The 27,948-nt window shown below is 55.4% G+C and overlaps 1 protein-coding gene across 2 annotated transcripts in view; it reads right to left on the reverse strand.

The window, feature by feature from the left end:
- Window positions 1-27,948, reverse strand: part of ZBTB16 (zinc finger and BTB domain containing 16) — a 60,350-nt gene that overhangs the window by 10,674 nt on the left and 21,728 nt on the right. Inside the window, exons 2-3 of one of the 2 annotated variants that reach the window (XM_059829732.1) lie at window positions 18,955-19,052; window positions 9,837-9,923 (exon numbers count right to left, since the gene is read on the reverse strand). In XM_059829732.1, the coding sequence (XP_059685715.1) occupies window positions 9,837-9,923; window positions 18,955-19,052 (185 nt within the window). The remainder of the gene's footprint in view (window positions 1-9,836; window positions 9,924-18,954; window positions 19,053-27,948) is intronic. The other variant, XM_059829733.1, reaches the window with a different exon arrangement.

Genomic DNA, 27,948 nt, shown 5'->3' on the forward strand with positions numbered 1-27,948 from the left:
CAGCATTCAGCTGCATCCTGCCCTCCCTGAACGCGGTCCCCAGGCTTTGGAAGGAAGGGCCGTGCTCAGCATCACCCAAACCTGCGCGAACAGCGTACGAGCGGGTTTTCCTCCCGCAGAAACCGAGCGTTGTGCAAACCTCGCGTTTGGAAACGCAAATCTGATGGCCTTTTTTGGGGCCGATCCCGTTTTACTGCATTTCCACCCCTCGGCTGGGGGAGGCGAGAGCTTCCCGAGCTCCCGACACCACGCAAGCCTGGGAACGTGCTGCAGAGGCTTCACGCCTATGTTGCGCTGCGCTTCCGAGCTCAATTCCTATTATTTTAGGCCAAGCAGTTGTTTGAAGATGTTTACAAACCCTAAAAGCCTTCTGGCTGAAGCTGGAGGCATGCCCTCCTTGCAAAAGGTGAAATCCCCAAAGCCTTTTCCTTGTACCGAATATCTACCAAAATGTATCAATATATATCAAAAACGTTCCGGCAGCCAAAAACGTAACGCATCAATGGGGACAACCTTCCCTTTGCAGCACCCATTAGGCGTTTTGGTACCACTGAGCTTATGGTCATGGGAAGCCCTGTAATACCAGGAACGCGATAACCTGCTCTGGGGAGCCGGGACGGAAGGGTGCGCGACAGCAGCGTCTGCGTCCTGCCGCCACCGAACAAAGCCAGCGGGAGATGGAGGCCATCACAAAAGGCCTCTCTGCACCTCGGCTGGAGGGAGAAACGCCGCCGTCGAGCCCTGTCTGGCCACGCAGCCGAGCGGGGAGAGCTGAGCGATACCGCACCCTCGCAAACGGGTCTTAGTTTAGATCCCCAAAGGAGCTGGGGATAGTAATTCAGCCTTAACACAGGTGTGAAAAACGGCAAGCTCGGAGCCAGAGGAGCCGAGGGGAAAAAAGTACGTAGGAGCGGGGGGACACAGTTTTCCTCTGCGGCGACCGACCGTGCCCCGGAGCCAGCACCACGCCGGCAGGAGGGGAGGATGCTCGGGGGGGGCACCTGCCTCCCTTTGCCTGTGGCGGGGATGCCGGCGCTGCCAAACTGAGTGTGCATGCACGTGCCTCGTGCATCCAAACTCCCTTGCTCCTGATCATCCTTGGCAAAAACCGGTGTTCAGCTCCTTCAACCCCTAAAGGTACAGGTGACAAGCGGCGCTCTTACCCGGCAAAACAAACATCATTTGACTGAAATGCAGTAATCTCTTCAGCATCGGGGTATCTGTGTGCAGCATCTCCCCTCGGTGCCGCTTTCCCCTAAGCCTGTCCCAGTGCTCTCCAACCAATCCCAGATCCACCCCTGCCATTCCCAAGGAAACCACACGTTACAGGTCCATCCCTGCCCTTCCTGAGGACGAGTGCTTCCCCCGGGCAATCAGAGGCAAATTGTGGTGGCTGTTGCTGGCCACTGCATCAGAAGGGAAGCTGTCAGCTACTCGCTTGCTTGTCGTCACCACGGCGGCTTTGCAGATTTCCTCTTCCCAGTCGGAATTTGAAGTGAAACCAGCTGAGAAAGTAATTTGACTTTGTCAAAAACCTAACATATTTTTCCCCATTCCTTTCCCAGTGACGGTTAAACTAATGTGTTAGAAACTGCTCCATTGTTAAACAAAGAGCTTGAGCGAGGAGACAAAGCCCTCACCAGCGTTTCTGGTCCACCAAGAGCCGCTCCCCATCTCATTTTGGCCAAACAGCCTCCCCCACCAGCGTTTTCCAACCGGCACATCACAGCGGGCGCATGCTTTCCCCTGCCAGGAGGGTTTCAGGGGACAGCAGACGACAGCCCTGGCCAGCGGCGTTACGTCCTGCCCTCCGCGGAGCCCCTGCACTCCCCTATGGGGCTGTGGCATCCCACCCCACTGGAGACCGCCATCACCACCGCCGGCATCAGCATCACCACTGCCACTACCATCATCCCACAGAGCAGCGCCCGGCCGTTGCCCACCCGCTCCACTCCTGGATCTCTCTGGCCGGGTGGTACCACTCTGGCATCCCCCGGCCCCAAAGAGATGCCAGGGAACTCCGGTTTGCATCCCTGCCGATGAAACGACCCTTTCCGTGGTGCGGGGGGCCACCCCCGGCCGAGCACGGCCAGTGCAGCGACCGGCTGCCGCAAGGCACAAAGCCGGGATTCGCAGCGTCCACTTATTATTCCTGCACCCCCCATCATTAAAAAAAAAAAAGAGAAAAGATGAAAAGGCCCTCTTGGTAAACCCGGGGAGATGCAAAACGGTACCGAGCGCAGCCTCTCTCCCATTTTTTGTGGGTTTTTTTTTGTAAAGCAGGGAGATGCGAATCCCGGGGGACAAAAGTAACTGCTAAGGTAAGTTAAACCTTGTCGAGATGAACTTTCCTGCTACTTTTAATTAAAAGTTCTTTGGAATTAAAAAGGACACTATTCAGGAAAGGCTGAAAAAAAAAATTCATTGACACCAGCCCGCCCCCCTCCCCTTTTTCCCAAGGAAAAGAAAAAGCTGTTTTTGTGTGTCTGCTCACCCAGCCCGCACTGTACAAAAGGAAGCGGATTTGCAGCAAGACACATGAGATGACCCCCTGACCCCGAGCCGCTGAAAAGTCCTCAATGGCATAAATACCAGATAATCAATCACATACCAGGAGGGCCGGTCCCCCTGCCCTCGCCCCCGCCGCCGGGTTTATGAGAGATGCACTGTAAACGGACACCGGCTCCTGACGGGAGGCCCCTCTCGGCATTCCTCCGCTGGACCAGGAGACCCCGGCTGCCTCCTTGCCCGCGTTTCATCCCTATTTTATAAACCCCCGGCGTGGCAGCGCCAAGCATCCCCGAGCTCACCAGGAGCGCGTTTTCTTTCCTGCTCCGGAGCAAAGGGGTACAAGAGGCACCTCTTTGTGCTCTGGAGCCATGGCTGAGCATCCTCCAAGCCGCCGCAGGCGGGCACGTGGCCAGTGCCAAGGCAGGCAGCAAGAAACCAGGGAAAAAACAGCCCAACCTACAGACAGCTCTGCTTTTTTGGGGGGTTCACTTGCTCTCTGAAGCCTCCACAGGTTCTAGCAGCGACTCTACAACGCTGGTTTCCCTTTCGGGGGCTCTGACAAGCATCTCGAATCCGAGCAGAGGAGGGCTGCCAAGTGCCCCCATGCTCCGCGGGCAACAATGGATGTTAAAGCTTTCAAGGAAGGGAAGAAAAGGAAAAAAATTGCTGAGATACTGCACTGCTTCGGTTAAATGGGGAGCCACTCGGCAACTAAATTTGATAATGCTTTTGTCCGCAGGTCAGAGGTTAAATATGTTCACACTAATCCCCTTCATCTAGAATTAAAGGACAAGAAAGATTTCTCCGTAGCTTAGCGAGAGGGCTTTTCTCATTGCGCTTTAAATAGTATTTGCACAGGAAAATTAAAGGCCGACCATTGGCTGCCAGTCGTGGACGCGCGGGTCCGCCACGTTTCCATCTCCTGGCTTGTTTTTGGCAACCACGGCTGCTCGCACGAAGGCCGACCTTGTCGCGCTTCCCAATGAGCCCACCTTGAAGTGCGGGGAATTTTTGCGGCCGTTTGCTGTGAAGGTGGAAAAAGCGGCCATGGTGTGGGAGGCAGGGAGATTCCCGGATTCAGGAATGCGCGCCGGGACTCGGATTTCAAGCGCTGTCACAGGACATTACTGTCAGACAAAGGGGCTCTGTGCTGCGCCCCCCGGGACCTGAGACCCCGCAGAAGCTGGGGCCGGTGGCACGCACCGCCCGGCCGGGGACAGTGCTAACGAGGCAGTGCTGCCGACCCCGCTCCGCGTGCTTGCCAGCGAGCTCCTGGCATGCCGCGGCCGCATGACGTGCTCGGAGGTTGCGGGGGGCAACCCGGCGGATGCGGCATGGCTGCTTGCACCTGAAAGATGGAGGCTTCCGATGGGATGCGTAGCTGTCCCAGCCCTCATTTTTATAGAAGTAAATGTTTGCAAAACCCGCTTTCCTTTGAAGACGCCAGCTTGCGTGGGAAGAGCACCTGGGCCACGTGCTGGGAAGCACAGGAGAGGCGATGGGCTCAAGCTGAACACTCCTGCGCATCCTTCCCTCCACTTGTACCGTTTTCAGCCCTTTTTGCAAAGAAACTTGGCCACAAGAGTAAAAAGCTTGTGGCTTTACATTTTGGATGCATTCGGATTGCTGTCTCGCCCTTCCTCAGCTCACCATTTTCATTTCGTTCTGCCACAGCCGAAGGCTGGAGCGAGCGAGTCCTGCTCCCTGTCAAGCAGTCAAAATTAAGGACAGAGTATTTGTTCCAAGGTTCTTATAAATACATTTACAAGCGACGCTGCACAAAAGATGCCACGCCTACACATGGCACATCTGGCTCCAGTCGGATGCCTGTATCCAAAAATGTCACAGCAGCCACGAAAGCATCTTCACTGCCGGCATTTCTCATTTTCAGCTGCTACTGAATCCACAAACCCCCGGAGGTGTCCGTGGCAGCAGCTCCCCCAGTCCCAAATCCAATTTTCCCAGCTTGGTCAAGGATTCCCGCTGCGCACCGCCGGCGTTGGAAGGTGCCAGGAACAACATCTTTGTACCCTCCATGGGTGATGGGTAACCAGATTTGTTTCCTAAGCTCAAGAATCACGGTTTGAATCCAGCACCAATCTTCTCCATTCCGGCACATCACAGGGCACTCCTGCCTCCTCTAGAGGAACCATCACTCTTGCACCCGAACCAAAGCCCATCTCAGCGCCGTGTCCGCTGCTCGCAGCCTCCGACAGAAGCATTACGGGATGGCGGCATGCTGGAGGAGCACGCGCAGGGGCTGTCGCAGCACGTCCATACCCGAGCATCCAAAATCCACGCTCGCATCCAACAGAAAATCTGCAAAGCATTGTCCAGGCATCACCGCACAGCATCGTCCACGCTCCCTCCCCCAGCTGGGACTGCGCAACCAAAGCGAGCATGGGAGAGATAATTACCTCTAAGCGTACTTAATACTACAGTGCATTATCTCTAGCTATGGAGAAAAATGCTATCCGGCAGTATTTCCCCCAGAAGCCTCATGGAGCTGCTCTCTGAAAACTCTCAAGAGTCCTGCGAAACGGTAAGAGAAAGTCACGCACGGCCGGGAGGATGTCAGGTTGGTTTCGGTAAGGAAGCGCGCCGGCTGCTCGCGGATGGGCACCGCTCCAATCGAGCTGTGGGAGAGGATGCAGCGCGACTAGTCAAGAATCGCATCTCCCGAACCCAAGTTGCCCGCTGCCGGAGCAGGGACATTGCCGATGGCTGTCGCTGGCAAGTGCCACCACCGAGACAACCCCCAGCCGCCGGCAGAGTCAGAGGAGCATCTCAGCAGAGAGCTGGCTCGGCCACAGCTCGCGGCGCCGCGCTGAGCGTAAGGCAAACAGAATTTATGTTTCAATGTAATTTATGGCTCCTATCACCCAACTTGCATGTTATGTTCCACTTGCTCCAAAACCTTAATTTCCAACACCGAAAAAAATAGCGCAATATACGTCCATTAACATCGCTGCTGTTTTTCAGACGGGTACCATTTTGAGGCCGAGAGAGCAAAGCAAAAGAAAGGAGATAAGATGAATACGTAATTAGTTGGACTAAATGTAAATTTGCCAGGAACAGAGACAGAGTGTGCCCGTGTGACGGCGCAGCTCCGGCACGGTCCCCCCCTCCACCTCCTCCAGGCTTCCACGCATCCCCCTTGCCAACCCAAGCCACTAATGGGGTTGCTGGGATGCTCTTTAACAGAAAAAAGCCAAGTGCTCTGGCATTGAAAAAAAAAAAAATACATTAAAAAAAAAAAAATCACAGTGTACCTCAGTGTGCGTTTAGAACAGGAGCAGAAATTTTTTGGGGAAGAAAAGTGGTTAAAGCCCTACAAAGACAGAGAGGAAGGCTGAGCTTCCCGAGCAGCTGCTGAGCAACACTTTCCATAGGACCCAGCTCAGGGACATCCCACCAGCACCACCACCGCCTCCTCTCCCGGGTTCTTGCTCTCGTGCGCCGGATTTTTCTCCCTTTGTACCTCCGCTTATACCGCACGACTGTTTTGAATCTCTAAAATAATGTGACAAGTTAATGATGGCACAATTATCTAAATGTTTAACAGACATGTTATCTAAGTGAATCGGATTGAGATTCCATCCCGCTGACAATAAACATCAATGGGAGAGCAGAAAGTGATAGGCAAATTATCGCCAACCCTGCAATTTCAATGCTATTAAATTTGGAGGAATAACAGCCCTGAGGCCTGTAAACTCTGAATAAAATAGACCCTTGTGTTTGGCCAACTATTAAATCAAAATGCTACCAACATCCCAGCAAAAAAAAAAAAAAAGGAAAAAGAAAAGGGGGAGAGATCTATAGCTGTTCAATCTTCAGTTACATGTTGCTTTTATTAACTCCCTTCTGCGCCCCGGTGCCGGCGTCACCAGCCAGGGGACACGAGGGATGTTCGCGGGGAATACGGGCAGGGGGTTTGCGGGCAGGGGATGGCGAAGGCTCCCGCGTGTCCTCCGCAGAGTGGCCGGGGGCACGCCGACCCCACAAATCAGAGAGCCAACTAGATACTAAAGAAAATACACTCTATATTAGGTGCCGAGCGTGCCCACGTGAAACTGGGTCAGGAATAAATCCACGCTGGCCCACTGGCTGACACCGGCCGCCCAGCGCATACACGCTCGCGCGCGTTAATTACCTTGGCATACGGGAGGAAACTCTAGACGAGTCACCTCTGATATTTATAAAAGTCGGCGGCAAGCCCAAACCCCGTTAGCACGAACACCAGCCGCGCTGGCATCCCAAGCCCCACTGGTGCTTGCTGGGGGTCCTTGGGCTGTCTTCTTGATGCATTTTGGTTTTTTCCTCTACGTTTTAGGAGAAGGGTAAGGAATTTTCCACGCTCTGCCTCTGGCGTGGCACTGAGCTTGCACTGCTGGAAGATGAGCCAAAACAGTTGCTGCTTTTCCTATTGCCGCGGGACGGGGGCCAAGGACAGTGAACACCCGGAGAGGGCGTCTCAGTCCCGAGTCGACCGGGCTGTACACAGCACACAGCCAGCTCTATGCTTACAAGCAGAAACTATCTTTTCTTTATTTATTATTATTTTTTACCTTGCATCAGAAAGCAGGGCGTAGTTTTTCCGCCGTAAGAGACGGGCAGCATTTGATGCAGCACATGTACCCCAGTCTGGCTTCGTATTTTGCACTGTCATTCGGAGGATCAGTGAGGGCAATGGGGAAAAAAAATAAGCGAGAGAAAGGGTGGTCCTGGATCCTGATCATTCACCCGAGAAACAGCCCCACATGCCGAAAAGAAACCCCAAGACCCCTTTGTCTTGGCCAGCCTTTGCTCTCAAGCTGTAGATCACCTGGACAAGCAGCGACTGTTGGCAGACAGGTCCCACATCCTCCCCTAAAGACCGTGGTTTTGAGCAAAGTGGGTACATTTGGTGAGCCTGTACCAGATACACCCTGCTCAGTTTCTAGTGCCATCCCTGAAGAAATCTACCCGTGTATCTACCAAAAAAAGGCCTATTTTTCCGTCTGGAAGGTTGGAAGGTCTTTCGCCAACCAACCAGCTGCCAAGGGCGAAGGGAGGATGCCCCCAACAAAATCTGCTCTGAGAGATGCCGTTATTTGGGAACGGGGTTAATTATAGCAACAGCAGGGGAGGGATGCTTTCTGTGCCAGGGCTCTCTGCGTGCTGCCCGAGGAGAGGAAGCGATTCATTTTGGCTGCCCTGGCCAGCCAGCCCCTCTCCACCGCGTAACCGAGCCGCCCATGTTTACAGCTGGAGGCGGGGATGATAAACCTGCTCTGCCTGGGTCACCGCGTCCCCCACGTTCCGTTCTCCTGTCGCCCTTTGAGCTTTGGCGCGGTCCAGCCCCCAGGTTTCAGCAACCAAAGGGGCTTTAATCCCCACAGAAGCGTCAAGGTCGGTAGCAAAACCGTGTAGCTGCTCTGCATCTGCAGGCTGGTTTTGGGTGCAGGCATCGTCAAATAGCCACTCAATAGCACCCGCTCCCCATGTCGCACCTGGGGTTACGGAGCCCCGAGTACCAAGAGGAGCTGGGCTCCCACCAACTGCCCTGGGATGCTCAAGAGGTCCAGGAAATATAAGGGAATATAAGGGAATGGGGAGGTAGCTGCTGTTTGCTCGGCCACCTTTAACCCCCTGCCCGGGCTTGGGTTGCTCCCCTCCCTGAGCAGAGTCAGTCCCTTCGCTTTGCTGGCTGCCCCATCGCAAGCCTTTTCCTCCTCCTTAACCTACAGCACACACCGTTTTTAAAAAGACCGTGATTTGTAAAGCCCGGCCTCCAGCCCTACGACTCTGGATAAGGAGGGCAATTACTTTACAATTTATGAACTGGTGCTCGGCCAGCACAGCTCCCAGATCGGATGACGGCCGGAGCTATTCCCGCCTGGTGACACAGCACTTTGCATCGCTTGTCGGTCCTCGAACCCCCAGCGTGAGACCGGCCGGGCTCCCCGTGCCAGCCCAGCGCCCGCGCGTCACCTTGCCCCTTCCAAGCGCAAACTCGGCCATTAGTGGCATTTATCAGGGTTTTAGGCACCGAAAGACGAGCTTGCGCTCAGTTAAACTGCTCCTAACACAGTGCAGGGAGGAGCGGGTGCTCTTCCTTGCTCCAGCCTGTTTCTGGGGATTTGAAAGGCTCCACCCGGGCCCAGCCAGCCACGAATTCCCCCGTGCCCTGTAGCAAACCCTCCCTAGGCAAGGTGGCCTTTGGAAGATGCATAAAGAGCTCCTTGTGCTCCCCGATGGCAGCTACGCTGAAGGCCTGGGAAGTGTAATAGCAGAAACGTGGCAGAAGCCGACTGCCGAGAGCCCTTTGGAAGGGGCCGGTGTTTTGCTCGCAGAGGGAACAAACCAGCGTGCATTTGCTGCGCCACTGTTTCCCACGTGCATGCGTTAACGCTGAGCAATAAATGCAATGGCACTGTGCAAACAGCGGCCTCGCACCTGTGTTTTAGCGGAAGAGGAGCAGGGTCTACCTCGCTCCTGCAAAGCACAGGCGCCAAGATGCTGAATTCGTTGCCCAAGCTGCAGAGCTGGGGAAGGCTTGGCCGCAGCAACCGCACCGCTCAGGGTTTTAAACGCATGTGGGCGCAGGGGAAAGAGATTTCCTGCGCACAGCCGGGTCCAGCCCCCCACAAAGCCCCATCCTCATGTCCCAGGTCCCCGGCATCCTTTCCTATGAGCGGCTGCACTCCCACTGCACAGTCTGAGCGCCCAGCAGACACTCGTGCCCAGGCGCACACCTCACAGCAGCACAACGAAACCTCCCCGGAGCTCCAGACGCAACACAATTATCCCTAGAAGTGCTTTGAAAAATGGGAACGCAACGATTGGTATAGGCTGGGATTTGCAAACGATTTGTTACTCGTTACCCTTGGGCTCCTGAGCATCCAAACGCTTCTGACAAGGCTATTCATCCCTTGGGAAGCTTCTCTCAAAGCTGAAATGGCGGCCAAGTGCCAGCAAGCTGGTCAAATTTTGGTGCATGTGGCTTGAGAAACCAAGGGTGACCAGTGAGCGGTGCAAGAATGCTCGGGTTGTGCTCCTCCTTTCGCCAACAGCACCGTCACGAGCTCAGCAAAACCAGACCAAAACAAGTCAGCAGCAAACGCCACACGCAAATTTCAACGCGAGTACAAAACCATTTCCAGTTACGAGTTCCGCAGAAAATGCAGCCAACTTACCTTAATCAAATTACAGCCAAGAAACGGACTTGGGCAGGTCAGAAGCGGGAACCGCAAAGGGTTAAGCTCTCCATTGGGCAAAAGGTTGCAGAGGCAGCCTAAATATTAAACTTGCGCCTAAGCGGAGGGAAAGGGAGGGCCACGTACCAGTGTGTGTCTGCCTGTGCGTCTCCAGGGCGTCTTCCTTCGAGAACTGGGCGCCGCACTGATCGCAGACCAGGGCTTTGGCGCCCGCTGGGGAGAGAAAGGGGAGAGGAGGGTTATTCAAGGGATGCCCGCCCAAGCCTGCGTGGGGGACGTCGCTGCAGCCGCCGGCATGGTTCAAACCGCAGGACCTGTGCGATGGGGGGTTTCCTGTTTTATATCTCCCGCACAACCACAAAAAGCAGCCGCCTTGCTTAACCCCGCGGTCCCGTTCCTCACGCATAACGGCACAACTCATAATAAAGAGTCACTTGCCAGGAAGAATTAAATATTTGTGGTGTGATTTTTTTTTTTTAAATCATTAAACATCAATGCGTTTCATTAACGTTGTAAGCGATCTATTTGTAATTGGTTTCCTGCCCCTTCCCATCGCAGCCGCCATTGCTGGTACCCGAGGATGTGTCTGGTCTGAAATGCGGCCAAAAGGGCGCGATTGAGTGAGAAGCTCAGAGGCACTTTCGACTACCGGAGAGAGATGTGGTTTTGGGAGAAATTCTTAGAAAATCACTACCAACATGCGCTGCTAGTTCGGGCGAGGGAAAAACCAGGATGCCCAGCAGCAGATAAGTAAGTTCCAGATAAAAACAGATTAACGATAAAAACAGATTAACGATACACACCACGTCCGAAGCATCACTGCTGGGACAACGCTGCGGACCCATTTCTTAGATTTTGAGGTTTGATTCATCTGTCGTGAGGAGCTAAGCGTGACAGAGCAGCCTTTGAGGTGGGGGGTGTCGCTCCACAGCATGCCGTGCCACCCGTTCCCAGGGGTGCAGACAGGGTCTCCCATCCCCTTCCCATCCCCCTGAGCCCCCCGCCCCGCCGTCAGGGTGGGATTCGGAGAAAGGCGCACAGAAAAGGCGACGGGGAGAGAGGGAGGTATCACGAGATGCATTAAAAAGAGAATTCCTTCGCCTTTAAATTGTCTCGGTAACGGCTGGCTCGCAGGCAGAAATATTTGGCAGCGGTGAAATTAAAAGTGATAAATTTTCTCGCCAAGCGTTGATCGATAATAGAGGTCTCATCTGTTAATCAATACGACAGTCTGCCTGTTTACTGTGCATATGTTGTTCTCCGCCGCCCTCGCCGTGATGTCAAGTTTGCATTCAAAACAACCCGAGTGTGCACGGGCCACATGGCCGCTCGTGAAGGGATGAATAAAAAAAAAAAAAAAAAGGGCTTTGGGGTGATGCGAGGAGGGTGGCGGGGCGGCTCCCCCTGCACGTGTCGCTGGCCGAAAGGGCGCGCACCCGGGATGCTTTCGGGGACGGGGAGCATCATGTGGCTGCGGGCGCTGCCGGCAGTACCCTCCCTTCTCCCACGGCAGGGAGAGGAGCGCGGCACAACGGCCACCGAGGCCGCCCGGGACGGGAGAAGCTGCCAGAGCAGCGAGGGGATGGGGATCGATAGGGCAGCGGCCGCGGGCTGCCCTCCGCCCGGCACGCCGGCGCGGGTGATGCGCAGCCGGCAGTTGCCAAGGCAATGACTCTCCATCGCCACTCGAAGCCCTCCCAGCCGCACCACTACGAAGCGTGATCCATGAGGATACAGCAACCCGCTGCAGCAACAGGTTCTCCCCGGGTGGAGCAGCCTGCCGGCACTTGCCCCCTCCCCGCTGATGCCGGGGGGATGCTGCGCTCGGGGGGCCCCCTGCATCCGCGGGGCGGGAAGCGACGGGGTCCTGCTAAACACGGGGTTTGCTTTTTTGTTCCCCATTTTGGTGTGGGGACACAGGCGCTGCGGTTGCTGCCGGTGCCCCGTGCCCCCCGAGAGCCGAGTGCGGGCACGGCTGGGGCCGGAGGGGCAGTGGGAGCCCGCAGAGCAGCCCTGCGGAGGCATCGCAAGGAAGGGCAAAGGCGGCCGGCATCTGGCCGGGGGGACAGAAAAAATTCCTGGCGAGGCGAAAATAAACAGGGCGAACGCCGGGAGGAGCTGGGCGCGCTCGCTTACATAAGGAAGCACAGCATGTACCAAAACAGCGGACCCAAAAAAAGCCGGAGCTGTCAGAACAATGAGTACAGACGCGGGGCATTTTACAGCAGGCGCTGCCGTACAGTTTTATTTACAGTACCTCTTATCAGCGCGGGAACAGCACGCCGCCTGCCAATTTCCAAAGGCCAGGACTGCGTGTTCTTTCCCTCAAGTAGATGTGTACTCCAGGCGGGGGAATTTTTTTCCTTTTTTTTTTTTTCTCATCAGCAAAACAAAAACTGATACGGAGCCAGGATTCCTGTAATGTACACACGCTTGCGGAGAGGGGAGGAGGAGGAGGAGGGAGGGCGGCGATTGAATATGTAAATAGTTCAAGGTTAATTTTACTATGTGAGTCATCGGGAAAAATGTCATCCAACATCTGAGCTTATTATAACAGGGCTCAGAAAAAAAAACCACCACGGCTCGATGTTTGTTATGAAAGGGAGCAGGGCATATTTGAAAGCAGCACATCCAGAGCCCGTGTCAGGGCTTTCTCCTCTCCCTCTTGCTTTTTTTCCGTGCTTTAAACAACACCCATAGAAACGATTAGCCTCTCCAAACGTACACACAAGTTTGGGGAGGGTATTTTTAAGCGAGCCTCTCGTATCGCCTACAGTATATAGATCTCTCCGGATGATCTTCCCGATGGGATGGGACTCCACGTGCTGCCAAGTATCAGCCGCGTTTCAGCGCGAGCCTCACAGTTGGCACCAACCTCCCCGCCGTACATTTATATCCGCGCGAGCAAATTTATAGCTGCTGCCTAATAAAGGTCCCTGCAGCGAGAGGCTGGCGCGAATGGACGAGGAGCCGCTGCTTTTTCCGTCCAGTGCTATCTGCACAGTCATCGCCGCCCCGGCATCACCCCCGCGGCAAGGTCAGCGCTGCCCGGGGACCGCGGTGCCCCCCAGCCGCAGCGATAAGGAGGGGCAGGCCTCAGCTTATTTCATTTCCCCCCAAAGAAACGCAAGTAGACAGCCCGATGCTGGCCAGGATGGGCAGCGCTGTCGGGGTTTACAGCAGTCTCGGAAAGGGGATGCCCGAAAGGGTCACGGCGAGCATCCCCGCGAGCTCAGCTGCGGCGGGTGCAGGCAGGGGCTGCCGGCTCCCTCCCCGCAAGCCAGGCTTAGCTGGGGGGGTCTCAACACAGAGCCCGTCTAGTTGCAGCAGCTATCGCCCCCACGGTACCTCCCAACAGCCATTCACTTTAATGACTTTATTGGGGACAAGAAACAGGCTCTCCAGTTTTAGCGCTTTGGAGGGTAGGAAGTAGTAAAACGTCCCAAGGCGGCTCCGACCGCCGCTCCTTTGCCTGCCCGCGCTGCCACCCTGCCCTTAACGGCGGGGCTGCGGCCCCTCGGCTGCTCAACAGCCCCCGTTTCCCACGCGTCTCCCCGCAGAGGTGTGCGGCAGAGGCGGCAGGCGCAGCCAACGCCTCCTCCCCACCCATGTCACGATTTGCTAAAGCACCGTTTACCCATGCCCGCGGCCCCATCCCCGGCTGCGAGATAAAACTTCCGTGGGGCTGGGGGCCAAGAGGCTGCGGGGAGAGGGGTCCGAAAATACAAACCGTAGCCCGGGAAAAAATAAGGGAAAGGGAAAAAGAGCATCCTCCAGAGGAGGAAGAGGATGGGTAGAGGAGGAAAAGGATAGGAAATCGGCAATGTCCCACGGCCGCGCAGGGAGGAGGGCGGTGGGGGAGGATAGGCTGGCGTCAGCAACGCCCCGGCCCTTCCCCACCGCGGCTTTGGCACGACAGCCCCGCCGGTACGATGCGATGTCTATTCCCCTCCCTCCCCCAGCACAAGGGATTAATAAAAATTTGGGATTATATATTATTAACAGCCTGTAATTGGCGAGAAGGTGGAGAGAGGGGGAGAAAATATGGATTAAAAAAAAAATTGCCAAGTAAATTTATGCACTGTCGTCGCTTTACTACCTAATTAATTCAGTAATTTCAAAAACAATTTTATTTATGTTCCATTTACCACATCAAAAGTGCAAAGAAAAAAAAGCACCAAAGCACAGTGATGCTAAAATAATACCTCAAGGCATCTATTTTTAATCAGGGGGGAAAAAAAAAGGAGGGGAAAAAAAAAAAAAAAGAGCCAGTCCCGGTTTCTATGCAATCTCTGTCGGGCAGACCACCAACTCGGGAGAGCGAAGCAGCCGAGCCCTCCGCGAGTGCCTTCCTGGCTGCCGAAAACAGAGCTTGTCAAAAAAAAAAAAAACAAATCCATAATGGCCTGAGGCTCCTCTCCAATCTATTTTCTGCTCAGCTGGTTTTAAATGAAGTTATTATGAGTCATTAAAACACCCGCAAGCCTGTGGAAGTCAGCCAATTACAATTTTAAATTTAGCCTGTTCTCTACCCCATTCTCTTGTTTTCTTCTTTTGCCCACATCAAGCTGCTTTTTGATTTTTATTATTGCTGTTATTATTATTTCCCTTCTCCCCTGTTTCACCCAAGTGGAAGAGACAGTCGTGAAAATCTCCGCACTAAAAAAATACAGTGGAGAAACCCAAGGAGGGCCAAAAAAAGACGGAGCTGCAGAGCAGGCTTGGATTTAGAGAGGCAAACGGCTTTGCCTCCTTTTTTCCCAAAGTGCCATCAAAAAGCAATAATTGAATATAAGGAAAAAAGCAAGGCGCAGGCTTCAGAAGGTAAGGAGGGACTCCGGCGCCGAGCGCCAGCGCCGGCCTAAGCCAGCAGCCAGGATGAGCCCACCCCGCGCCTGCCGTTTCGCCATCACCCCCTGCCTTCCTCCCCGGCTTGGAGGGGGGAACAGCCGCGGGGGGCAGCGCCGAGGGGGCTTCGGCCGTTCTCCCGGCCGAGCACCATGAGCATCACCCCAGCGAGCCCGGACCACGGGCGGCTCTCGCAGGAAGGATGCTCCGGCAGCATCTCACAGGCCGCCCCGGAGAGGTTTGGGAAAGCACCCGGAATGATGGAGCGGGGGCTTGGGGGTGGGCAAGGCCGGGGAGAGCCACCACCACCATCATCACCCAAGCCTTGCCAGCTGGCGCCACCGGCTCCCACGCCGCACGGCGATGGGTCGAGCAGGGGGTATTTTCATATTAAAAAAAACATTAAAGCCCAAGATTTTTAGCTCAGGAGCAAAAAAAGGCCGGTTCTTACATAATTTCCCCTTCTCCTCAACCCTGCGAGAGCTGCTCTCTCCGGCAGCCTCCTCTCGGCGGGGAAAAAACGACAGACCCCATCCAAAGCCCCGGCAGCCCCGCGCGGCAAGCGAGCACGGAGCGTACTGCACAGCCCATAAAACTCCAAACAGCCTCCAGACACTCCTGCAATCGTCCTCCATCAAAACACTTTGTCTTGCATACAGAAATGCGGCGGGGTGCCGCGCGGAATACCAAATCAGCCCGTGACGGTGCGGGGAGGCGGCTCCTTGGCAACCGGGGGGGCTTCACAGCCGCGCCGCTCGACAGGAAACAAAATCTGTCAAGCCTGTTGGGCAAATGATAAACATTAGCGGTATTAAAAAAAAAAACCCACAAAAGCGGCGTAAATGGCTGGCACGGGGAGGGATGGGGGGGCTCTCGCCCCATTTGCCTCCCCATCCCAGGAAGGGGGGGGGTCTCCAGCGTCGCAACCTCGGGGGAAGTTTGGGAAGTTTCCCCCATCCAGCAGCCAGCTGGGGGAACCGGGTGGAGGGCGACGGCCGCGTACATTCAGCGGTGTTGACACGGACGGATGCACCTCAGACGCGTTTGGTGCGGGGAGCGCTGTGGCGCGAGGGGTCCTGGCACCTTGCTCTGCACCCCACCGTTAATACCGAGGTGGGGCCGAAGGAGGTTAGCGGGGAGAGGCGGCTGCTGGGCGTGAAAAATAGACATATTCCATCAGGTAAGGGCAGGGGGGGAAGAAAGCAGCTGGCTCTGACCCAGCGGCCGGGTCCAGGCACCCAGCCAAAACAGGAGCTAAAAAGCAAACCATATTCTTCTGGTCTCAGCTCAGGCTCTCGAGGCAGAGAGGATGGGGAGGGGGGGGCGGCGAGAGAAATGTATTTTTCATCAGCCAGTGTATAATTTATAAACAGCATTAAACAGTTTTTGTTTTCTTTCTTCCTCTCCCCCGTGTGCGCGGCTTGGCCGGCAGTCAAGCCTGCATTAATTTCTGCTGTGGGTACAGTGTGTTCTTGGATGCACATCTGCGGATGATCATAAACGCGGGAACGCTGGCAGAACATCCAGACCTGCCGGCAGGCCGCTGACATCACCCGGGACTGAGCGCGGGACGCCGGCCAGCCGGGGCGGGGGGGGTGGAGGCGTCCCTGGGGAGCCGCCGTGGGTACCGGCCGGGGGCAAGGGGGCCAGAGCCGCCGTCACCCCCAGCTCCGGCACATCACCTCCTCCCGGCACCCGTGGGAGATAACCCCGACACACGGGGGGAGAAGGGGCGACACTCATTAGAGAGGCGGGTGGTGGTGGGATGAGCCCCCTCCCCTGAAAACGGGTGGAGGGGGAGGCGAGGGATGGGATGTGCCCTTCCCTCCCTCCATGCCACCGGAACCGCCGTCCCCACAGGCGCGTTGCACCCTGCTCTCCGAGCACCCCCTGCTCCCCCAGCACAGCCCCTGCCGGCACCCAACGGGACCTTGGTGCTTGCTTTCCCCCCGATGACGCAGGACTAATTGAGCGTGTTTGGGTGGGGAGGGAAGCCGGTGGCCAGGAGGGCAGGGGGCTGCGGGCGTGCTGCCTGCACGCTGCCCACGAGCATCCCCGCGCGCTGTCGGTGCTTGCCCCCACTCACAGCCCAGAGTGAAGTACCACGGCAGCCGTCTCCATGGCTGAGGTTCCTGCTGAAGAGCAAGGCAAAGCGTGCGGGGGGAATGGCAGAAACCTGCTTTTCTCCCTCTCCCGGGAGGAAACCCAACTCAGCCCGGGTGATTTGGTAACCACCATCCCAGGACGCGAGCAAGCATGCCCGCCAAAAACCAGCTGTGGCGAGGATGCCCGCGAAGCGAGCGCCGGCGCTGGGACCAGCCTCCCCAGGTCAAATTGATGGCGCTTCTCAACCGTACCACCTGTGAGCCAGGTTTCCCACCTCGCTTTCCCCAGCGATTCTTTTTTCTGGGAGGGGGGCAACGCTTCACATCGCCCTCACAGGTTTTTGAGAGCGCGCCTGCAGGCAGGAGCAGGCGGCACCAGGCAGCACGTAGGGAAAGGCTTTGCACGGCATTAAGGGCTTTATATTCACGCTTTATATTGGAGTGTAAACATTCAGCCGAGTATTTACCTTGCACCTGCAAGGCTGCTGCGATAACAGCACCGAGCGCCCACCGTGTCGTGGGGCCACCACAACCCCCCCTAGGGCTGGTCCCCAATTTGTTCCTTAATTTTAACACACCTTTACTGTCAGGTATCTCCCATAAATGCTTGGTTAGGCAACTCTGAGGTGACAGCGTCCGTTAAACCCAGCATTTGCTGCCTTCGGCATCGAGGGCTGCTGGGGGGGAGCTGCTGAGGGGGCACACGCCGTCCCACCGCGATGCTCTCCCACGGGGCAAACTCCCAATTAAACACATTGTCCATCGGCGCAGAGGCAAGCCACCTTCGGCGCGCCGCCGTGCCGAAAACAAGCCCTCGCACCGCTTCTCCGGCACAACCTTGCTTCATCCCGGGCTGGTGGAGGGGGGAGGTGAGGGGAGAGGTGCAAAGGTCTCCTGCTTTAATAAATAACAGCGCTGGAATTCGCGGCGGCTGTTTGCGAGCGCAGGGCAGAGCTCTCCCCACCCCCCCGCCCTCGCCGGATTAAAAAAAAAAAAAAAAATATTAATCCTGCGCGATGACAAGCTTGGCTCGGCGTTCACTGTACATACTGTACCCACAAAGCTGGCCGCCCGCCAGGGACGGGCCGCGAGCCAAAGCGACCATAACAAACACAAGCCGCGCGCGCCAGCGCCGGGGGGGGGACACCAGCATCCCGGGGACCAGCATCCCGCGGCCCAGCGCCGGTGGGGACAGACCAGCATCCTGCACCCCAGTGCCGGTGGGGACCAGCACCCCGCGCCCCAGCGCCGAGGGGGACACCAGCATCCTGGGGACCAGCCCCAGCAACCCGCCGCTGCCGGCGGGCACCCTGGGGAGCCGGTGCCAGTCCCAAAAAGCAGCAAGGTGGGGATGGGGTCGGGGCCAGCTCCAACGCCCCGAAAAGCAGAACCTGCTGCCTGGCCAGAAGGAACGTGGGGAGGGCAGCCCCACGCTGCTCCCTTGCCTACGGCCAAGGCATGCCCCTGCCCCCTGCCCCTCGGTGTGGACAAGGAGCAGAGGGGGGAAAAGAAATACAAATGTAAGGGATAAAACCCCAGATAAAAAAATAGAAAAAATATAAAATACAATATAGCTTCCTTAGGCAACTACCCACAAGCACAGCTTTGGCGGCAGTACCTGCCACCCCAAGTGATTTGCCCTCAAACGGGTGGGACAAGGACTCCCAGCTGCGTTCGAGTGAAGGGGTCCGGTGCCCGCCTGCATTATTTGTACATTAAGTCCCCAGCTGTATAAGGGGCTGCACGCCCAACAGGAATATCAGCCTACATTGACTTGCAGAGCACAAGTCTTCCCACCAGCGCAGCGTTCCAGCCCTTCCCTATCTATTTAATTAAAGGGCCTGCAACATGTGAACCTGCTAGTTAGATTCATTAGGCAGAGAACGCCTAATTCCGCAGCAGTTTTGCTAATGAAACTGCGGCGGGCGTCTGTATGCGAGGAACATGGTGCCGGGATGGGGGCAGGAGCCAAAGGTAAGGTAAGGCTCACGCTACAAGCAGGGCTGGACAAGCAGCCGCACAGTAGGTAGAGTTTGTTATTCCGAGCTGCTTAGCCCGGAAAATATTTCCCCAATTGAGGAACTGAAAACAAACTCCAAAGAAAATTTAAATAAATCAAATTACTGGGCACTGGAGAACAAGTTTGCAATGTGCCGCCCTGGGAAGGCTATAGCCAGCTCCGCACGCATCTCTTCCAGATGAGACGCGTGAGCCAGGCGGCTGCAGCATCTCTGGGTGGGCACAGAGAGCATCCCCCCGGTCCCACCCCGAGCACCCCCTTTCCAACACACCTGAGTGAGCCAGTAAGTGCATTCGCAGCCGCAAGCTGTCCAGGAACCGCTTCCCACACAGCTCGCATCCGTAAGTCTTCATCCCGCTGTGCAGCTTCCTAGGGGAGAACAGAGAGAGGTTAGTCCTCCTGTGCGCAGGGGAAAGGTTATCCCAAACAACGCCGTGAAACTTCTCGATATTTCCTGCAACCTACACATTGCCCGAAAACGGTTGTGGTTTGAGAAGCCCTATAGGAAGGGCATGAACAGGAGGTCCTATGTGACGCCCCAGGACCGATGGGATTACCTTCTGTTTGATGTTTGTTATCATTACTGAAGTTGGATTCTTTTAATAAACCCAATAAATCTGAACTCTAGAGTTAAAGTACGTGTTGGCAAACTTCTTCCCTATGCAGCAAACGCTTTTGAAAAGGGTACTGTACTCCAAAAAAATAAAAAATTAAGAGGTTGTTTGTGTGCATTTCTAACCAAATCCCAATTTCCATCCAAATTCAGCGCGACACAAATCACAAGCAAAAAACTTAACCACCAGCTAGCAAACAGGAAACACACCACTCACCATTTCCTGGCACCACGAGGTGCAAGCTAAGCTACGCCTGGGCAGCATTGCGCAACCTCCCGACGGCCGCGGCAGAGACGCATCGCCTACCCCGCAGCACGTCGAGGGGCTGAGCATCCCCCAGCGTCCCGGGGAGCAGGGCTGGGGCTCGGGTACCGGTCACAGCATCTCCCCCGCTTTGCCATCGTGGGCAGCGGACGCTGGGCTCAGCCACAATGGCCAAACCCACATCATTTCCCTCTCTTTGCTGTGGAGACGTCGATGCTCCGTCTTTGGGAAGCAAACAACCCGCAGCAGACTGGAGAGCTCCCTACCAAATGAAACAACCTTTAACAGACAGCATTTACATGGACCTGGGTGGGAGTATTGTCCGAGTCTACAACAACCAACCAGCCAACCTCCATCTCGCTGCCAGAGGTGTCACGGCCACCCCAGGGCGACCCCCCCAAACCCACCCCCCCCCCCGCTTTAGGGCCAGCCATTGCCCAGCCCCACGCCACCGGCCCGCCACGCCCAGAGGAGCATCCCAAGGCTCGCTCCCCCCAAACAGCCACAGCCACTCCAAGTGCGTGGAGGGACGTCGGGCAGCACCCGAAATGCCTGGAACGGGTGCTCGTCGCTTTATTTCCCCATGCCAGCTGGCGATAAATGGATGCTTTTGCAAAGCAACCCGGCTCCGTGCTCGAGAGCAGCATCGGTAGAAAGCCCCCAGGTCACAGACTCTTCCAGCCAAGTGTGCTGGCTGCTGCCCGCGAGCCACGCCTCGGTTAACGTGAGCCATTCGTACCGATGGCTGGGGAGGGCTCGCGACAGGAGCACGTGCAACGTTTCAAAATCGGATGCTGTAAACAGAGAAGTATTTGTATGTGTTAGAGGAGTAACACAGCAAATCGCTGCATGCCGACCTCTGATCGCATCCACCGTTTATCATCACTCTGCAACGAGAAGAGCGTATTTTTACTGCCTTCTTGCCAAAGACAAAACAGAAACGGTCTTGTCCGGGGCTGGATGCCGAACCCTCCTCCCTCTGCCGCTCCCGCGGGAGGGCTCGGCCCCGGCCGTGCAGGGCTGCAAGGACCGCTAGCCTGCTGCGCACGGGCTAGGGTCGGGGGAGACCAAGCTTTGCATGAGCTTTATTTCCCACCCCCCTCTAAGTTTTGCCGGTGGGAAGCTGTTGCTCCACCGAGCCCTAGCCGGAGCATCCCTCGCAGCCGCGGACAGCCCAGAGCCCACGGTGCACAGAGTCCAGTTCCCTCGCAAGTGTGCAAAGCAGCCGGCCCCGCATCCCGCCCCACATCCCACTTTATGGGGATGCCGAACAGCAACTCTGGAAGTGCCGGACTGCAGGAGGAGACCCTGTGAGGTTCGGCAGCAAGCAAGCGCTGCAGAGCGGGAAGGGAGCAGAGAGGGGAAGAGCAGGAGTTGGTTTCAACTCTCAACTTTGCTGTATAATGTAATTATTAATCAGGCTTGTCCTGAATTCACTGTGTCATAGTGGAGGATTAAGAGTCATGCACGAATTCAGGCCAAGAAGGTTTACAATCCAAAGGATTTATCTGCCTTGCAAAAATAAATAAAACACCAGCCTCCTGACAGACTTCTGCTGCCAAGAAGTCAGCTAAATAAGTGACAACCTTCTCGTTTTGCATTTTTAATTAGGGACATGCCTGTCACACTTCCCTGGCTCGGGCTGAGCTCGCTTCTGCACTGAACGCCGGGTTTAAACCACTTTGTTAGGAAGAGCGCAGCATCCTCTGTGCCAACATTGCAACACTCGCCTCTTTGAGGCTAGAACGCCTTTTCAGTGAATTAAAGTGTAATTGGTTAATTAGTTCGAGTAAAACTCGGAAAGGTTTTTTTTTTTTTGTTTTTTTTTTTTTTAAAGTGAGCCTCAAGAAACAGAGCAGAAACAAAAGGACAAGTTTCCCTTCTCTGCATTGCCCAAGCCTATAGAAATAACAGCAAACCCAACCCTGCTCCCAGCCCGGATCCCCAAAAGCCAGGGCAACCCGGGTCACATCGAGACCACCTTCCCAGGTGCGGCCATTTATTCTCACCCCTGCAACGACAAGATGGAGAACAGCACCCGACGCCAACCACAGCCTGAGAAAAGGGCATGCAGATAAGATCTCCTCTCCCACCTTCCCCAGCAAGGAGAGGGGAAAACACGGGAGCAGGGACCCCACTGATCTCGCTGGTGACAGGGCTCCCTGGAAATCTGCATCTCCCCCCAACTCAGGCGCTGTGATTTCCCCTAGTCATGTAACCTCCTCGTTGTTTTAACGTGCTGGGGTGCTCACCGAGTAATTTATTTACAATATCTCTATCAACAAATTTCAGCGGCAACAAAAGTTTTCCATTCGGTGCCTGCTTATAGGACGATCTTATCGCTCACCATCTTGCATGGTCCCTTTCAACAAGGTCTTAAAGCGCTTTATCTGCTCGGTTTCCCGGTAGCAAAATATGATTGAAATGTTCTATTTCTGCTCGCTGGATTAAGGAGATGTTGCAAAACTGCACAAAAACCTGGCAGATGTAAGCAAGGTATTACGGCTGCTCAGGCTGTTAAGATCTGAGGGGAAAGATCAATATGTGCTTCTGAAGTTGTGCCTCTAGAAAGGGGGGGGAGAAGCTAAGGACGTGCAAATACATCACTTCTCGGCGATGCTGCCCAAACTCGAGCGCGAAAAGATAAGCTTTATTATTTCAATCTGACGCTAAAATTACACTCCGCGTACTCCCTTTCTCCTGCAAGATCCCTAACAAGCAACTCGGGCGAGAAGACGCTCGTGGGGTGGAGAGCGGCGGCAATCAGGAAAAGTGCCTTTTTGCTTTTTGAAAGGCGGCTTTCCTCTGTGATTCCTGCTCGATGCAACGCTCGAGGCACACAGAAACACGAAGCCAGCCGAAGCCTCCAGGTTGCGACCTATTGCCTGTGGATGCTCCGGCATGGAGCTTTGCCAGGGCGGCGAGGATGCTCGCAGCGGGGCATCCCGGGGCCGGGACCGACCTTCCCGAGTGAGCCCTGGCACGGAGATTTGGCAAAGGGCTCTCCAGGCGGGATAGAAACCGACCGTGGGGCGCTACCCCCTCCCCACCCAGTGCCGGCAAACAAAAGCCGGGCGGGAGGCTGGCCCCTCGCAAGCTGCCGGTAATTAAAAAGGCCTGTAAATGCCCTGCAAAAAGCACTTCAAAGGGACGGCGACTCCAGCGAGACCGCGCGGTGTAAAAATTATGAGTTTTCCCCACAGGGTGCTTTGTGTGAAAAGGCTGGGATCGGTGGCAAATGCCGCTGCCCGGTCCCGGAGGACGTGGGGGCTCGGCGGAGCATCCCGGGGGACGCAGGGGCTAGGCGGAGCATCCCCAGGGGCACAGGTACCGGCGCAGCCCCGGTCCCGAAAGACCAGCACAAGTGGCCCACCGGCACCGCAAGCAAACTCCTGCTCCGCCTGCTTAAAAACCTGCATAAAAATGCCTTCTGCTAGTTTGATGTAAGGAGCTCTGGATGCCCAGCCCCTCGCCACTGCCCCTTTGGGGAAGCGTGGAGGAGACCCCTCCGTGCCAAACAAGACGCGTGGCTTTTGGACGTTTGATTACTTTTAAGTGTGTATTTTTCCCCTCAAACAGAGTGCATACAATGGTTAGGAAATTTGACAGAAAACTATTCCGAGCCATTTATTGCCTTAATGCGCACCTTTGTCCAACAGGCAGTTTTGACAGGAGCGATAAATTCCAAATTTATGTCAACAGAGCATATGTTGAACACCTCATTTCTGAGCTAAAGCGGCATGCTGCCCCATAAATCACCCTTCTGTTTGAAATGAAAGTAGATTACGGGCCCGTGTTATTGAGCAGTTAGAGCCACAGTCATATAAATCAGAACTTTTAACTCCAGGCGATCCGTTCTGCAATTAACTAAAGGGCACTTTGTCATCTCTGGGCTGGGGCGCAGCTTGGCAGGGTGACCGGCTACCAGGGAAAGGCAAAAACACCCCTTATTGCCAAGGAAAGTCTCTAGCGTGGCACAGCTTTGCTCGGTACCTGTCGAAGCAGCCAACTCCCAGGCAAAGCCCAGAGCAGAGCGCTGCCCGGGTAGGCATACGCGGCTCCGCACCGCTGCCAAGCAGCCTGGCCTCGGGACGTCGACGCCAACAGCCTCTGGAGGTTTGCGCATCGCTGCCCACGTCCCTCCTGATCCGTATTTTGGCAGCCGGTTCAAACACCGTGGGGGAACCGTGAGGCTGGTGTGATATAAGCAAAACCTCAGAGTCCTAGCAAGTTAAACGCAAGACAAAAATATGCCTTACTGCAACGTTAAGAGCCTCGCACCGACTTGAAAGTGAAAGGCACGGAAAGAAATCTGTCCTCGTAGATTCTGCAGCAGTTTTGCTTGCATCTCCTGATGCCCGTGCAACAGGTCAAGACCCTCGTCCCGCTGCATTTCACCCCGTCCCGCTGCATTTCCCGGGGATGTGGAGCCGGGAGGATGCTGCAGGGGCTCAGTCCCGCAAGCGTCGGTGCAGAGCTGCGAAGGGCGAGGGGGCTGCGGCAGGCGCGTGTGCGAGGGGGCAGGTTACTGCCCGCAGGAGCAGCAGCGCTATAAAAAGATTCAGACGCTAAGTATTTCCTTTCCTATAAAATATTCATTGCCGCGCGCGAGAGCCAGGGAGCAGAAACCTCAAGCAGTTCTAACTTTGTGCCGCAGCAATAACAGAGTTTTATAGGAGCCTTTGGATTTTATTTATACCGGGCTATCACTGCGGTGCCCCGTCGGAGGGGCGGCTGCCGGCCGGTACGTCTCTGCCACAGTGCGCGTGATGCGCAGGCACCAAACACAGGGCAGGCAAAGCAGGACCGGTGTGGCTTCACATCCCCAGTGCAACCAGGTTAAATAATTCCCGAAAAACCCTCCCCGCTGGCTGATTTCCACCCGCACCTCCCTCGCCCCGGTAAATCGATATGAAAATCAATTCACCCCCTGATCTATTTTATCAAGATAGAGGCGGCGGTGCCACATCTCATTTGCAGCGGGGATCTCGTGGAAAGCCAAGGTCAGCGGGCAGCAAGTCGTCTGCAAAAACCACGTTATACATCCTTCGATAAGAGTTTTACATCCGCGCGGCAGAGAGGGTGATTTTCCCCCCGACGTGGTTATTTACGACGCTGGGTGACACCGGACTGCTGGAGCTGCTCGCGCCGGCCGCGGGACGTGTGCTGGGGAGGCTCGGCTCCGGCACAGCCACCGCGCTGCCCTCATCTCCCAGCCGGGCAGATTAAAATAGCAGGGAGAGCTATTAAGGGCATGGGGAAGGGGGAAGGGAGCCGAGACCTTCCTTTCGGCTTAATAAACTAAGAAAGAAGAAAAACCCAAAAAACAACTGCCCTCAAACCACCACTGCTCCTAAAAAAAAATTAAATAAATCTTACAGGAGCTGGAAATAAAGATTTTACTATTTCTGAAGTTTAAAAAAAAAGGGGGAGGGGATAGCTACCAATAGAGGCCCTAGAACTCCCTGCCCGTACAATATTTTTATTTACCCCGAGCTAATTCACGAGCTTTAACCAGACGCTGTGCCCTGACATCATTTCACCAGGATGCCAACGCTTCCCCTTTCCAAAAAAGCCGAGGAAAGGATCCCACCTGTTTTGCCTCACCTTACACAAAAAACAAGCGCAAAACGCCAAAAGCATGCTTTAAATCTTTTTTTAGACCCTGCCTGTAAACAAATGCTGATAAATGCTGCAAAAAGGGCAGCAACTCTCTGAATTTACCGTCTGCCCGGGCACGGCACGTGTGGGCACCAGCTCCCACCAGCTGCTCCCAACAGCCCCCCCGGAGCAGCACGTGCTTCCAGGCCCGTGGGCTGGGAAAAGAGGAACTGGCCACAGCAAATAGGGCAGCACAGAGATTATGATTATTTTAAATTTATTCCAGTGCCCTGGGTTCACATTGGCGTTACTCGGTCAATAATCAGTATTGCACGGGATTTCCTGGGACAGAGCCTTATCCCCACCAGTGCTCCCTTTGCGCATCCCTGCCCGCCTGAGCGAGGGGCTCCACGGGGCGCACGCCGGATGGGACGAGCATGGGTGGGAAGCTGTTGGATTTACCTAGGATGGCAAAAAGCCAGCAGTGGGAAACACCTGCCATCCGTCGCAGCCGGACCACGTGGGTACAGCTCCAGACCCGGGCGGATCTGCCCACCTTGGCTTTCCAAAGGGCAGCTGGGATGCAGCCGTGGCATGGTGCTGTCTGCACCAAAGGTCCACCAAGCGACGGTACCAGGTGGCAGCAGCGGCAGGGGAAGGCCCCTGCATCTCTGCTGCACCACTGCTGACACTCGAGACGGACGCAAAAAGTTCCAAAATTTCACACTTTCATCAAGGGGCTGGAGCGCAGGCACCAAGGGGTTAACGCATCACACACGCAGCCCCGCTTAGAATAACCAGCGCTAATTTGGCCATCCAAAATCATCGTCCCCATTCTTCGGGCATCTGGTGACACTGACGTACTGAACACAACGAGAAGAGCGTCTGCTTCCCCGGGTGCTGTTGACCCTGCGGGGCTGCGCTTGGCATCACAGCCGCTGTGACTGGTACGCTGAGCAAACATGACACGGGTGTCAGAGGCGTCAAGCAGAGCACGGGGGGGGACTTACTCTTAAAAATAATACGGAACTTCAACAAAAAAGCAAAGTGACCTTAGTGCCGAGTACATCTGCCGCAGCAGTGGGGTGATTATGCAGATGTTTTGATTCCTAATTCAGAAATAATAAGTGGTTCACAGATTCCAAGTTTAAAAATATATTCACCATCCGGTTTCCTCAGCAGCACGCGTGCCGTTGGAGCACCAGTGCGGTCCACAAACGGCGAAGCGCCGGCCTCGGCCACTCATTCCTCCTAACCTTGAGGGCTGGTTATGAGACAGAGAAAGCGGCACGCCACATCGGATGCTTTCCGGGGAGGTGCCGGGAAGGTCCCGGGATGGTCCAGGGAGCATCGTCCCAGTGCTCCCTGGGGAAGAGGGAGCCTGTGGCTCCTGGGGCCCCGAGGAGACGGCAAAAGTCCCGAGGGAGCCAAAAGTGGGGAGACAGGGGAGAGCGGAGATGCTAATGGGAGGCTGGAGCAAAGAACAACTTAAATAAGGGGGACAATTTTAGGGGAAGGGGATTTTTTTTTTTTGATTTCCACTCTCTTCAATGACCCGACTGCAGAGACAAGGCTGGACCAGCGTCAGAAACAGGGTGGTACCTATGGGACTGCCACAGGTATGAGCTGGGGAGCCAATTCCCTGCACTGAGCTCATCTTCAGGGAGCGGGAACAGCCTTCGCTGGGCAGTGGGGCAGGAGGGGACATCCCCGTGTCCCTCTCCGATGACTTTACATCAGCGCTATGCTCAGTTTTATTTTCCCAGTGAGTTTTGCACGGCATTCCCTTCTCCCACGTTTCCACACCCGCCTCCCCTCCCTGCAAGCTCCTTTGGGTCCCTTGTGCTGGATGAAACAAATCCGCGGCAGGAGCTCAGCCGCTCTGTCCCATCAGGGAGACACGTGCTTCCCACCCCTTGCCTCGTTACGGAGATGACGGTGACGATGCTGCTGCCCCCCTCCCTGGCGCACCCCTGTTTTCAGCCCCCCGCTCTCCACCCCAGCCCGGCTGGGAACTGCAGCCAGGAATGGGCACAAATTACAGGCAAACGCCGTCTTTCCAATGAGCCGCCCAGATCCCGAGGAGTTTTATACGGTAATCAAATATGCAAGAGATTCAACAAACTAATTTCAAGCACACACCTGGGGTCCTCTGATAATGTCAGTTGTGCCTATACAGCGCAAGGATTAAAATTTCATAGAGTCATGATTTCATCAGTCGCTAAACTACAAAGGATTAATTAACAGCCAGGAAAGAGCTCATGGCTTGGAAACACAGTCTTAAGGAAAATATCTATCTCCGCTCTCCAGATGCCAGCACACAGACGAATAAAGCACTTTGATGAAAACACTTTCTTATTATTAGCAACTCCAAAATATCGTGGTTTTGCAGCTAGAATTAAGGATTCCCAATTCCAATCCGCAGCTGCCCGGCTCCCTATGTCGTCGCATGCCCTCCCGCGGGGTGTTTGAGGCCGCAGGCTCCCGGGACGTGGCCGCTGGGTGCGCAACCGGGTTTCACGCCCGTATTTTGGGGATCAGCAGAGATGCCTCTCTCGGTCTGGGGACGGGAGGAGTCGCAAGTGCTTCCCAGCACGAGCCCATCTGGGGGTCTCGCCTTTGCTGCCATGCAAACCACACACCCTTGGCTCACCGGCTCCCGGAGAAGCTTCCCAAAGCGTTCCCCGTGCCAGCTGTGCTTCAAAAGTTTGGGAAGGATGCAAGGGGACCAACCTGCCAGAGCCATGGTGAGAGCTGTTCAAAGTCCCCCCCTTCAAGTACGTATT

Source organism: Gavia stellata, chromosome 26 (genome assembly GCF_030936135.1).
Source record: "Gavia stellata isolate bGavSte3 chromosome 26, bGavSte3.hap2, whole genome shotgun sequence".
Classification (NCBI taxonomy): domain Eukaryota; kingdom Metazoa; phylum Chordata; class Aves; order Gaviiformes; family Gaviidae; genus Gavia; species Gavia stellata.